General features: G+C 29.8%; 1 protein-coding gene across 1 annotated transcript in view; it reads right to left on the bottom strand.

Moving 5' to 3' along the window:
- Nucleotides 1–214: 214 nt before the first annotated feature.
- Cbl (E3 ubiquitin-protein ligase CBL) overlaps nucleotides 215–15,173 on the bottom strand; it is a 124,311-nt gene continuing 109,352 nt past the window's right edge. Inside the window, exon 12 of the mRNA XM_085813880.1 lies at nucleotides 215–7,817. Within this exon, the coding sequence (XP_085670006.1) occupies nucleotides 7,613–7,817 (205 nt within the window). The 3' untranslated portion in view covers nucleotides 215–7,612. The remainder of the gene's footprint in view (nucleotides 7,818–15,173) is intronic.

Genomic DNA, 15,173 nt, shown 5'->3' on the forward strand with positions numbered 1-15,173 from the left:
TGTTTTCTTGCATTCTCTCATTTTACTTTTTGTATTAAAAAAATATTACCGATTATAAAAATAAATGTGTACTTTCGCTACTATATTTTATATGATATCTTCCTTACGTGATAGCTTTAAACAATGCTCTTAATTCATTAAAAATCATTTTAAATGGAATTAAAATACTAACATAAAAAAAAATAGCTGTAAGTTCAATAAAGACAGCTGTAAATAAAAAAGACACTTTTATTTTGTTGCAAAGCTGAAAATAAATATTAACGGAGTTAAAATGTACAATCTTCTATTAATACATACTATCAAAATACATTACATTTCTTTGAACAGATATGCAAATATCAAATAAGAGTGGTTAAAAGTACCACTTTGGTGAAGATTTGTACACATTTTAAATTAATTGGAACTGTACAGTAATTTCAGTATTGTTGAAAACGCATTAATTATGCTAATAACTTTAGTCACAAGGAAATTTTAAAAAAATCTAAGGAAGTGCATGTTTATAATCTCAAAGCTTTTTTAGGAAAATGCATCTTTTGAAAGATAGGCATTTCAGGTTCAGAACTTTCCAGTGGATTCATCTCCACACAGAACACTGATTTGGCACAAATTGTAATGCCTTTGCTCATTAGATGCATTAAAAGTGAAATGGAAGATATATAAAGCCATATTTAAGGATAAAACTCTGTGTGAATTAAAAAAAAAAAAAAAAAAAAAAAAAGCTAAATAATGAAGGGGAAGTTCATTGAATCTAATAAAAATAAGAAAATATTTTTAGATTATTTAAGTAGACTATATATATATATGAAAACACAGAATGAAACATTGCACAAACAGTTCTGTACTCCACTTCCACAGTATTTCAATGTATTATCTATGGTTATATGCACTTAGGAAGATGGAAAATAAAATGTCTTCATATAAGAAAATTACTATTAGGGTAAAATATACGGAAAGAGAAAATATATTGCTTTACGATTTTAAATTTCAAAATAAATATTTTTGAAAATGAAGCTCTGCAATGAAAAGCCAGAAACCATAATTATGATTACTATACATGATTATGAAATTATAATGATGACAAGGCTGCACGTATAAAAATATTTTCTAATACTGAATTGCAGAAAAATGGCATGAAAAATTTAATCATTTTAGTTACACAGCAGTTACATTTAAATACAATTTTAAAATAAGAATAAATAAATTTGTACAAAATCAGATGTAAACTGCAGAAACATAAATGAACATGATAAAAAGAAATAATCATATTTATGTTAGGGCAATACAAAAATACTTTTTAAGATACAAATCTTATACTTGTTTCTCTCATTATATAAAAATAATAATAATAAAAACTTACAATGCCATTTTCAGCATATGGGAAAAAAGATACTTTTATTATATATTTAAAGTAAAATCCCGATTAATTATTTTTTGGGCAAATATGATTTATACTTGAATAATGTTTAAAACTTCTCAAGAAAAAAAAGAATGAAAATGCAATATTGCACGCCCCCCCCCAAAAAAAATAAATAAATAAAGTAAAAACGACATGTCCGAGTTCAAAATCATACAAAGACAGCACAGTTATTTATAAGAATAAATAAGAAAAGAAGGTTTTTTTTCCCTGTAAGAAAGTAAATAAGAAATTACTAGTAAATAAGCAGCATGCAAATTTAAGGAAGCTATATCAGATTTGATTGAAAGAATGCCACACGATAGCAATTGTCATAAAAGTGGACACAACCTTCTGTTATGAAAAATTAATGCACACAATAAAATTAAGACACACATGTACATGTCAGCATATATGACTGCATGCTTGCAAATACATATCTTGCCATCAGGCATGAATTCAAAACATTCAGATTGACTGAATTGTACTCTGAATAAAATGTTCACAAGATTTTGCACTTCATGAAAAAAATCAGTACATTATACTGATATATTTAAAATTTTTATGTCTATGCGCCATCTGTATAAAAATAGAATGCTTTTGTAATTTTCGTCCCTAAATTAAACATATCTGAACATAAGACAACGTGATGTGTAAAGTAACAGTTTACTAGCCTATATTTGGTGACATGAATCTTGTAAATGCTTTTGATTTTTTAAAAATTAAATCAGTAAAAATTTGTGATAATCTAACAAAGTAACTTAGAATTTCAAGAGTGGATGCCAGCTATAACCAAATATTTGGAAGAAGGTATTTAGCAACAATTATTTTGTTTTGGAATTATCATAAAGCCAGAAATAAAAAATAACACTGTAGTGAAATTAAATATTAACATACACAGACAACAGTGCAAGCCAGCCCTCACAAGAGTTCCTAACAGTTACCTTAAAATACTATCTTCCAAAGAAAGAAATTTTACAAGGTTCATTTAAATTTCTTTAAACTCTTTTCATAGTTACCAAAATCTTCAATTCTCAAAATGCTGTTACACACAACATTGCATAGCAGCAATAAATAGTTGTACTAGTTTTCCTTACTGTTCTTTTATAAATGGCACTTATTTTTGGGGATGCTGAAGTAACTTTGAGGTTAATTTTTTAAGGAAAGCTAGTTGTTTTAGCATAACATTAGCTCTACAGGGCTGATCTTAGCAGGTGTCAAGATGGTGCTCAGTATGTGAGCAGCCAAATTTAAGGTCAGTAAATTAATTATCAAACATATTGTTTTTTGGTAAAAAAAGGGTGGCCAATGGGCTAGGATCAGTACTGGCCTTACGTTCCTATAACATCTTGAAAATTGAATCAACTCACAGCTGGTAGACAGTTAGTAGTTTTAATATTTCAAACTGCTGATGAAATTATCTCTTTAGAGAAAAATAACAGATGTAGAAGATATAAGAAGCTATATATATGTGTGCATACAGAACATTATATCTGTGTATATATATATATATATATATACAGATATAATGTTCTGTATGCACACATCATTGAAATTTAATGTTTAAAATAGTTTAAGCTCCAACTTTAAATCAATAATTGAAATAAAAAATGAAAGTATATGTAGAATATTAAGAAATCTTTCAAAAATTATTTACATAAAATATGAACATAAATTACCTAAACAACTCAACATTGGAATGTTATAACTTAGTTGCTATTACAGAAACCAAAATTTATTAAGAAGAATAAATTCATTCTTGAATTCAGTAAAAGTACAATTCAATCATGTATGAGAAATTTCACATGAGAGTACTGGATATAATAACATTACCTGAATGATTTCAAGTTAAAATAACAATTATTGGAGATGCTAAGACAACAAGTTATCAGCATGATATTCGTAAATTTATTGGACTAGTTTTGAACGTCTAAACATAGTATTTTCTTCAGCGGCAGAAATGCAAATGATGAAAGAGAAGCATGTGCCCAAGTGATAACGAAAGGAAGGATGTCAAACTATTGGAACCATCTCTTTACAAAAAATGAAAACACTTATGAAATAAATTCCTTATAAGATGAGGGTAAAGATGTATTGGAATTGGGTTATTAAATAGAACTGAAATATTTTTATGAATGTGAAAGAACTAGAAAAATTAATTCATTCATGGAAGATGTTTTTTGATTAATTTTAGCTGCTGAAAAATGGAAAATGTAATTCTCAGACTAATAGTACTGGGAAACAGAGCATTTATATGTTTCTTTCTTTTTTTCCTCTGCAACATAAGCTTCTTATTCCTTAGCACAAAACTGCACTTCTGTAACTGAAGAAGAAATTTCTATGTTCAAAGATTCAAAACTAATGCTGCAAATTTAGGAATATTATGCTGATTTTTTGTTGCCTTAACAACTCCAATTACCTAAATGAGTTTAAAAGGGGACAACAGCAGTTACACTATTATTCAGAAATTCGATGTGAATGCAGTGTCTGCCAAAAATGAATGGGAGCACTTAGTTGTTTATTGCACTTGTGTGGACTAAGTTACTTGATTGAAGGATAAAGCAATTAAATGAAACACTGAATTTTTTTCAATATTAAGTGCTTAGATAACAATTTACATTAAAGTAACACATTACAAAAAGGCTGTTTCTAATAGAATTAATTATTTGAAATAATAAAAGGTAAACATTCCTTTTTTCTTAATTAATCAGGATTTTGCTGAAATCAAATATTATGTTCCCCCCTATGCATATGCACTGCATTATTATTATATATTGTATGCATATTACATACATGTGTATGTTTATTCGCAGAACTTTAACTGCTCAATGTTAAATTTCAGTGCAATCCTAAAAATTAATTTAACTAGTCATCTAATCACAGTCAATGATAAAAAGTTTGAGGGGGGAAACCCTTAGAACAGCAAAAGAGTTAAGGTGGGAAATTAATTTACAGGGTTCGTAGCCACATTTTAGTTAAAAAAATAAGCACCTATAAGCACTTTTAAAGCACATTTTAAGGAAAAAATAAGCACCTGTCTAATTACATTATACACAACTGCATAACCTTAAAAGAAAAACTAGACTTGTAATTTAAAATATGAGCAATGCAATACTTATTAAGAGAATGAGCATTACCTCAACCACGGAAAACAATTAACTTTTTTTAAAATTTTAAATGACAGTTCAATTTACAGAATTAGTTTACAATGAGAGAAAACAAAACTATGCAAATCTAAACTATATTACAAGATTTAATGATGAAATTTTAGTTCAAAATATAGAAAATAAATAATAAGCCATATTAATTGTATTCGTTTGGCACCTAATAATAAATACAATTTATTTTTCCACTCATATTAATATTTAAATAATTTAACTCAAATCAAAATTCTCAGCATTTTCTAAATTTTCATTGCATAACAGTTTTTCCTTAACATATATTCTAAGCAAAGTAAACTAAGCCACATACTCGAAAATTGCCAAATATTCCGGATAGTAACTGGAAAAAGAGGATTGGGGGAGATTGTAGCCATTCTTTAGATTTCTTGGCTAAATAAATGATTTTGACATTTCGATATGTGCATCATGTAAAAATAGACCAACAGAACTGAGAAATATTCAGCTTAGAAAAAGCACAGTAAAACTCTTAAGTGTTCATAAACAAATCTCAGACTGAACATCAAAATTAATTATCTCTGCAAAAGGTATTGTGCAATACGTGCGGCGTAATTCTTCCACATGTGATATTACGCAATCGGAATCAACAGCTGCCGGTATTCGGAGAATAAAGAACTAAACAAAGGAAAAAAAAAAAGAGACTTACTAATCTGGGGTGTTAATGATTCTAATTTTCAACAGACTGCATTAAATTTCCGGAATAGAATCAATCTTCGCTTGGGTTGGGTAGACTGCAAAAACTTTTAGTCCTATTCAATCCAGATTGGACAGCAACGAAAAAAAAAATTCCGCTGCTTCAATATTAGAGATTTTGTGGAGAAAGGGGAGAACCTCTCAGCCTCCATACTGTATAATGTATTGGCAAAAAAATGAAATTAATTTGACTATTAGATTACTTTCCCTTTATTTAATCCATTCCGAATATTATTCCTTAGAAAGCTAATCTGTGTAAAAACACACCCATTTTTGGAAATTTATCTATACTTCAGCAGTTACTGCAACTATACTGTTATAAATATTCATGCATATACTCATAATATAAGCATAACGATCATAACAAACACGAATATGAACTGACCACGTGGAACGAGAATGCAAATTATTAAAATCTTGATAGCAATTCAAACGTGTGTAGTATTTGGGTGGGAGGAAAAGAATACCGAATGTACTGGAATTTTCTACCGTTTTTGCAATTCTTTGACCAATAGAACGACGTACACCTGTCTGTACTCTCACCCGCACCATAGGTTACGTTAATGCAGAGAAAGGGGGGAGGCAATTTCCGGGAGTATGATTCACCATCTTATGTTGCATACAAGGAAGAAAAGTTGTTTATTTAGTTTCGGCTTTGGTACGGGGAAAAAATGCGCGTTCATAAAAAAAAAAAAAAAAAAATAAGGGCTTTAAAGAAAAAGAAAGCACCTATAAGGGCTTTATATTTCATTTTCATATATAAGGACTTATAAGCACTTGTAAGGACCGCCATGAACCCTGATTTATCATCAGATAAGCCATAAAAAAAATATTCAGATACTTTTGCTTATACATTCATTTGGCTGATTAAACTACTTTAAAATAGGTATAAAAAAGCGTCAAAACAATTACTTATATACAAGCATTTAATTTTTTTTTTTTTTTTTAAAGGAGGGAATAATAAAAGGAAACGATATAAGAAATGAAGCACCTAAACTTTTATGACCTGGTAGAAGTATCACAAATATTTTGTGCAGAGATACCATACATTAATTTGCATATTTATCTGGTATAATATAGTTTATAACAATACTCAGTTCTTTGATTTTTGATTAGTTACAAATAAACATTTACTTGCAATAAATAAAACACATAAATTGACTGTTCACACAGATAAAAGCTTTGAAAAAGTAAGCAATATAAAAAAATTTAAATTACAAAACAATTAGTAATATCTTACTTTTAAGAAAAATAATTTCTTTACATTATTAAATATTACAGCACAAACATAAAACACAAAGGAGCAAATACTTACAGGGAAGAAAAAAGCAGTGCCATAAATTTATGACATAACTTACAATCAAGCAATGCAGAATTGTTTTCACATACATACCTTACCAAATGACTCATTCAGTATGTGCAATATTAAAATATTTTCTTCAAAAACATCACAGATAAAATTAACATAACTGAAATATAAATTACTGATTAGAATTTACATCTAAACCCCCCCCTTAAAATACTTTAAATATGATTATTTTAAACACATTTTTGTAGTCATGCGACACATAAATGAACTAAAACTTATTAAACACAATTCATAAGAAACAAGAGTCAATTCTCAGTATGCTTTCTTATGTGTTTTGAAGATTTTTTGTAAAAAAATATTTTATGATAACCACACCATATATGTCTGCCACTTTTATGTAGGCACCAGTTACATTTAGTAGGACTCGAAGGCTTAAAGCGCAATTCTCTAACAAAGATATCACTTATCTTGAATATTTGTGCTGGCAATACAGCACTCAATTTCGCTGTAAAAGTCGAATGCATTGAAAGATGAAGAATAAAAATTGGTTTATAGTATATTGATAATTATCTGGAGCATGCACTTAAATCCAAAAAATGAGTAGAGAGCACGCCACATGGAGAAAACCGGCTCCACATGCACCTTACACTCACTTCATTGCATATGGTAGTATCAAATATGAATAAACTGCAATTGGCCCGCCAACTGCAACTTTTAAGCAATTTGAGCAGTCAGCAGCACAAGAATTTTTTTTGTACCTTATCTCAAATACTTGTGCATAACATACCAGACCCTTGAGTCTGAGCAGCTGAAGACGATGAGGCCTGAACCTTTGGCTTCTTTTGCACTATATATGCATGACTCAAGAAGTTTGCATAAAATCAAATCTGCTTTTTCATAATTTTTGAGCAAGATCTGTTATTCAGTATGTGTTCCTTTAACTTCCAAAGTCAAACTTTCATCCATTGTGCTCTCAATGGTATGTTTAACTTGGAAAGTCTTGACTAGGTTTATAAATCCAAATATCTATGCAAACTTTCATTTCCGCTTGGTGACAAATTCATGTAGAATATCCCTTGCCATCTGTAGGTCATTCCTTGCTATTCCCAGAGCTCTGATGACTTCATTCTGAGCATAACCTTCAGCAATAAGGGCTGCTATATGGTCCATATGTAGATTTTCATAACTAACTCGATTATTTTCCTTATTTTCTAGGGCATCTAAAGGCTTCCCAAATCTAAACCTAGAAAATGCGATATTCACATTTAAATAAAAAATATGTTTTAAAATTCATAAAATTCAAACTAAAAAAATAATTGAATCTTTCATTAGCATTTTTCAAATTCAATTTTATTTATGGGACTTGAAGATTTCACTTCAATGTAATTAACTGATGATGCGAACTCTAATCCCATTCCAAGTTTTACAGAAGGCTATAAATTGCACTTTTGGATCTATTTTAAAGCGATTCTGGCCTAAAGTTATTAAAGTTGTAGAGCCATTAGAATTTTTGGAAGCCGTAGAGATGAAAAATTAGCAACCGCCTTCGCTGGGAATCGAACCATGGACCTCTGGAATACCGGTCCAGCGAGCTACCGTAACACCACGAAGGCACGCTAGGGAAGTGGGAGAAATACCTTATAAAGTGTTTATTTAATTCCTTAATACATATGAAAATGCTTGAATTTTTGAAGTTACATACTTCTCATGAGGACCGCATGACCATTAGAATGGTGATATTATGATATCTATATTCAGATGGTTCATTTGCTATATTCTAAAAAATATATATATATATGAAATTTATTTGAATTTCCATTTTTGGTCTTTGTGATAAATTTACTCTAAATTACTTTTTTTTTCATTATATATATATATATATATATGAGGTGCATGCTAACTGCAGAATGGTAAAATATTGATACATGGCAGAAGTCAACAAAAAACTTAATTAAAAGACAAACACCAACGTAAAATTTAAAGTTAGGCAAAACCACCATATTAGTTGGGCATAGAATGTGATTAAAATTCTACCAGTTTCAAGGGTGATCAGACATAGGTCCCTCTTTATCAGGACAGGAATAAATAAATAAATAAAGTCCAATTGCAAAATAGGTGGAACAAAGCACGGAAATACAGCCATCTCTTGATGATGACAGTAATGAAATGAGCCATTTTCTTTAAAAGTGGTGCAAGTTCATTTCATGTTATATGGAGATACTTCAGGGTTTTTATTTGGATGGCTTGAAAAATACTAGTATATATTAATGTGCTCATTTTACATTTTTTTTTAAATATTAAAGTGATTTAAATGTATAATAAGAATGTTTTTATAGTTAAAAGAAATTTATACTTTTGATGACCTCAAATGGGCTTACACCACTTTCAATAATGAAATATTAAGTATGAGATTCCAATTTAATCAAACCACTTTTTAAAGAAATTTTGCCAAAAAATAAAAAGACAATTTTCTGAGGAAATGCCATTTTAATAAAACCTTTATTTTAATATGTGCCATTTTTAATTTCTTTCATTATGAGAATGTTTTTTGAAAACAGTCTATTGGAAGAATATAAGGTAATAGATCTATCATATATCATATCATTGAATTTTTCGTATGCAATGGGTCTATATAATGATGTAATGATGTTAGTATTATATTTTCAAATTTTAGTGGCCTTCTTTTGCATGGGGGATAAATCTAGTGTTTTAAACTCTGCATTTCAATCAACGAAGTTTTATACAGCATGGTTTGTTTTTTAAAACCCTTACCCAACATATTCTTCCGCCAATTTACCTCTTCAATTATTTTTTCATATTAGAATTGAATTTTCTAGTGGTTTCCTCGAAACAAAAATCACCTTCATGTAAAATAAACTTTGCAGTCTGTACATCGTTTATACACTGTTGTATGAAGGTATAATAATTTGTAGGAATACGCAGCAATTTTTTTTCTTGTAGTTATCTTGATAGTTCCAAAATTGTCACCATTTGATACATAAGAATGTTCCAGAATTTAAAAAAAAAAAAAGATAACTGATAATTTTTATTGTATTTTGGGAGGATTGTACAACTTTAAGGCATATTAAAGACAATTTTAAATTCGTATTCTGTCCAGTGCACACATCACCATATGCTACTGCATGTTGTAGCGTGGTTACATTTCCCAAATGCTTCAAACAACACAATTTCTGGCACCCCCAGATGCAATAGTTTTGTCTCATGCATACATATTGTTATCATCATAAAAATTGTCAAATCTCTCATTTAAAAACATACATATAATGTTTATAATATGCAATAGATGCTGACATCTTTGGATACAGCAATATCAAAAGCAAGTCAAAAGAAAAAGAGAAATATCTATCTAGATTTTGAGATGCCAAAATCTTATCTTCTTGCGCATTCAACATTTTTAAGTAAACATCATGGTCTTGGGTAATGCTTGCATTTTTAGCTTTGTTACATTTATTTTTTTCCAAATTTAGAAAATCACATTTTTGACATGTGTCTCAAAAATCTAGCATGTATAACACCAGAAAATATATTACACTATGTTATCTAGAATTAAACATTAAAAAGCTATAAAGACTTACCTTAATCATAAAATGTGCAAAATATATGCAGTAAAAAGTAAACTTTAATTAAAAATGTGAATTACAGTTTCAGGAAAATGATAAAATGGATGCTTCGTTTTGTTTATTATGCCTACATTTTTCAGCCAGCTTCTCGATTTGAAGTAAATATTTCAGTTTACTTTCAGAGGAAAGGTCAATCTGAATAAATGCTTCACAGTTTTATAGTGTCCATTATGGCTTGATCATCAAGACAATTAACAGTCTCTGCATTCTCTTCTTTTTCATCTTCTCGGATACTTTTATTATGTTATTGTCACTCAGTTTTCCACAGACTTCCAAGTCTTCATCTACCCTTACATAATAAGAAAAAATAACGTTATCACATTTAATATTTTTGAATTCAGGGAAAAAACTGTATCAATATCATCATATTCTTCAATATCATTGTTCTTTTTGGCATGCATGCATTTAGCATGACAAAAGCAATCACTGATTGTGCTTTCTGCAACAGCATCCCATGTGACATGAAGATTTATGCAAGTCTTTAATTATTTCTTCTGATGAAGAGGATTACGACTTGGACACATATAGTGTCTATGACTGAAGGATAGAGGTAAATTTTCTTTTTATACCCATAATACCTCATAAAATTCATTTTGTTTGACCAACATACCTCATATCACACATAAATATGCTATAAATGTAGGAATTGAGATGCAACCCTCCATTAGACAGTGCAACTTACATCTACAGTAGGAAGTCTCCAGGTTGGTTTTAGGAGTCTGAGAGAAGCAGTCTAACTCGAGCACTCATGAAGAAGCTACAGCAAGGTGCTTACTCATTGCATGTAGGTGATCAGACCTGGACTGATATAAATCGACTGCAGGTGGCTATACTGGATTATCCTTCTTTATAAACCTACTTGATTCATCTGTACATATGCATCCAATTCATCCTTTCTTTTGTGGTAATCATGAAAAAAATCTAATACTTGAAACCAGTGGGTGCGATTTCTGTCTACGCTGATACATCAAGATCACATAAATTCCCCCAAAATTAAAGTCAGAGATGGGATCTTTAAGAATTGAACAGCGGATTTTACTGATAAGTGGTAAAATGACTTCTAATTTAACTTCTGGACAATATGTGCAATTTTATAAATGATACACATATGAAATGGAATGATGACAAGGCTATTAAAATTATTTCTATCAGCAGAATGTCTTCTTTGATGGCAAGATGAACGTTTTTTAAAGGCTTTATCAACGGCCATGGTGAAAATCCTGTATTGATGACAACCACTTTCAAATCAACGAGTTCACGAGAAAGCAAAGATTGAGAAGACCAAATTTCAAGAGAGAAATATACATAACAGGAAAGCCATTTTTTTGCTACATGAGGCGATATGCATTAGCATGAGCAGAGAAATGAACAGAAAAAGATTTATGGAAAACAGAAATTCTTCAATTTGGTGAAAATAATCATTTTGGAAAATGAAATGAGTTTGAATCACAGAAACTTTGAGAAAATAATGAAATGGAATGATAAAAAGAAACTTCTCAAGAGATGGCACCATGTCTGCATTTGCTCTAACCACTGCTTTCAATATTAATATGCTTGTCACTCCTTTCATTTTGCAATTTTTTTTTTCTCCTAAAAAAGATGGCACTGTCTGACTGCCTTAGTAATTATTAGAGTTTTGTTCAAAATGTATGCTAAACTTAGTCTGCTGTTTTGTGCAACATTAAAATTCAACAAAATTTGAGTTTTAAGTTATTTGAAAAATTATCTAATTTTTAACTAGATATAACATTTAGGTGTAAAAAATGATTTTATTTTACAATATAATGACTATTACAGTCAAAAGTCATTAATCCGGACTTGTTGGGACTTCGGCGATTCCGGGTTATCGATTTTTCCGAATTCTAGATCATCAGTTTAAATCTGGTAAGATGGCATGCAGAAATTATAAAATTAAAAATATGAAACCGTAATTTATGAAATAAAGAAAAATTATGATCTAAAGTGTATCAAAATTTACAAAAAAAAAAAAAAAAAAAAAAAAGAAAAAAGAAAAGGGGGGGGGGCTTAATATTTATTTGTTTACTTTATTAAACATTTCTTTCAATGTAAGTTGTTTCGTTTTTTATGTGATAATGCATTCTCTTTAATTCTATAAACAGACATAATTTCTTGTTCAGTTACAAAGTTCCGCTGTCCAAGTCCTATAAGTGCTGTGTCGAGAATACAGACTAATTTGTCAATCGAAATTTTTTTGTTTTCAATAACCTCTGTTTTCCGATAGCCAAGAAAGTGGTTTCAATAACCACTTTCTTGGCTATCGGAAGCGAATTATAATGACGAGGAATTTGATTTAAATCATATCAAAGACGGAGTACATCGAGATGAAATAATACATTTAGTAAGGAATTATAAGCCAAATAAAATAAAAACATCTGCCCTGAAGATAAGGATAGTGCTGACAGATAAACTTCCAATTCATTGCATGCCGCAGAGCAGCGTGAAATTGATAAACAGATTTTGGAATGGTTAGATAAACAAAGGATATGCCTTTATCCATTTTTTGCAGCAATTCCACTTTTTGTTTAATGGACTTCGAAACATACTTTCGCTTTGTAGATCCTTTACATATTAGTAAATATATATCAGAAATTATTTTTGACATAATCGAAAGTTCAAGCTTACTTTTATAAAATTGCTCTAACAGTCTGCAAAAAGTAATAAGCTGGATCCAATTCGAAGATTAAGGAACAACACAATCTGCAACATTAACTGAATTAGATAATTTTAGCTTAGCTTATACTGTCCGTTATACATTAAACGCACATTCGTAAACGTATTTTGCGCACGCGCCCACGCCTATTCGCAGCCGTAAAGGTCTTTCGCTATTAACTCAACGTGACGCATGAGCAGAAAGTTTGTAGCATTGAGGTCTGGATTATAGATCATTCCGAATTATGGGTGTCCGAATTAATGACTTTTGACTGTATTTAATATTACTTAAGGTGTTAAAATTTTTACACTGTTGAACTATATATTATTAGCTGCATTTTTCATAAAATTGTAATTATATAATATTGTTATTTACAAATATAATATATTTTTAGCAGAGTTTTGCTTGTTTTATGTAAGATTACAGTAAGGCCTAATGTATAATCAAAGACCAGGAACAGTGTTTCAGAAATATTTCATGGAATTAAAAGCTATTTAAATGAGAATTGTGTCCTTCTATTTTGAAAAGCAAGTTAATTCATACCATCTCCATAAAATTAAGGCGATGCAATTACTTTCAGAAACGGTTCCTTTTCAAAAGATAATAAATTAAATGCATTTAACTCTTCATATTCTGCATTTTTGGATTCACTCCTGATGAACTGTTCATATACAACATTTATCAGATTTGTAAAATGGCCCATTTAATTCTCTGCTTTCATAAATTTTGATTACTTACAAGAGGTTTAACTTCAATCAGAAGGATCATGAATTTGAGTTTAGCACAGGCAGTAAATTCTTTGAAAATTTGACTGGATCCATTATTTATAATCTCACAGTACAATTGCTTGCTTTCCCATTTGTTAATAAAGATTCTCATTTTAAATAATTCATATGTTTGCAGTGCACTGGCCTCTTCTTATATGGTTTCTAAATCATTTTGCTAAAAATTCAGTGACTGATTTAGCAATCTTTTTATCACTGCTAAACAGTTTATTATTAATAATAAACATTATGAATATTGTATTTCAAGATAAAGGTGAATAACAAAAAATTACATTACACTGAAGAAAGAAAGTAATGAAGTTATTCGCTATCATGATCAACCACATTATACAGTGATTTCTAAATTACGTTACATATTTTTGCAAAAAAACATCATGAGAATGAAAAGGTACAGCCAAGACAAGAAAAAGACTTGTTCTCCCAACAGTATATAATACACCCTTTCTTTAAATATACTATGACTTTTTCTAACAATTCTTGTTTCAGTTCTGCATGTTTTTGAAAAGCAGTTGCAGCATTTCATTTTCTGCCGCCTTTTTCACTTTTCCTCTTATTTTCTTTGCACTGAGCATCTCTCCCCTCTTAAAGTAATCATATATTGGATCATAAGGAATTTTTTTTTAAATAATGAATTCAAATGAAAAAGTACAAAAACATAGGAAAATTTCATGGAATCATATACGCACCACTTTGTTCTATGACCTTTTGTCATCTTTGTGGCAACTGGAAAATTCAATTTTTAAAGTCGTTACATTTATTCATAAAGAAGTTATCTAGGCATTGTTTAAGTCTCCACATAAGTGAACTCAGTTGTTCAGAGAATTTTGAGGTTACCTAAAAAAATGAAAATCAAGGGGTGCAAAACTTAGTGAATATGGGAAAGGGAATGTCATAAAACTCCCTATCATACTCAACGAGTCTTCAACATCCACTGAAATGTGGGCTCAACATTGTCGTAATTGAAAATATCATCTTGAGGATTCAAGTTCTAAGCATTTTGCTTCAATTTCTGCCTTGAAAAACAGCCATTTGGGATCAGTATTTTTCTGAATTTACTGGCTGATTTGGTGGCAACAATTCATAGTATACAATGCCTTTGTAATTCCACCACACACAAAGCATTACTTTTCTGAAATGCAACCCCCTCTTGATATTATTAAAGAAATTTTCATAAAATTTTGGCTTACTCCATGATCTTTTTCTTGTACCATATCCACTTCTCAGTTCCAGTAATGAGATGTTTAATAAAATGAACTTACTTATGTCTTTTTAGAAAATAATCACATCTCAAATCTTGAGCAAGCATAAGAAAAATTGGGGCAAATATATAAATACATGCTGTTGAATTATTTTGAAATTTCTCCAAAGGACTGTGCCAGCAATATTTTTAAACTTTAATTTCACCGATTTTTGTGCATTTCACTCGAACAAATCCTAATTCACAATAATTAAATTTTGTTTGCAATACTTTTTCTTATTTAGGGAAGTATAAGTTAGAAGCA

This window comes from Stegodyphus dumicola, chromosome 3 (assembly GCF_044657685.1).
Source record: "Stegodyphus dumicola isolate Sdum_Otavi_A_Nest chromosome 3, ASM4465768v1".
Lineage (NCBI taxonomy): Eukaryota > Metazoa > Arthropoda > Arachnida > Araneae > Eresidae > Stegodyphus > Stegodyphus dumicola.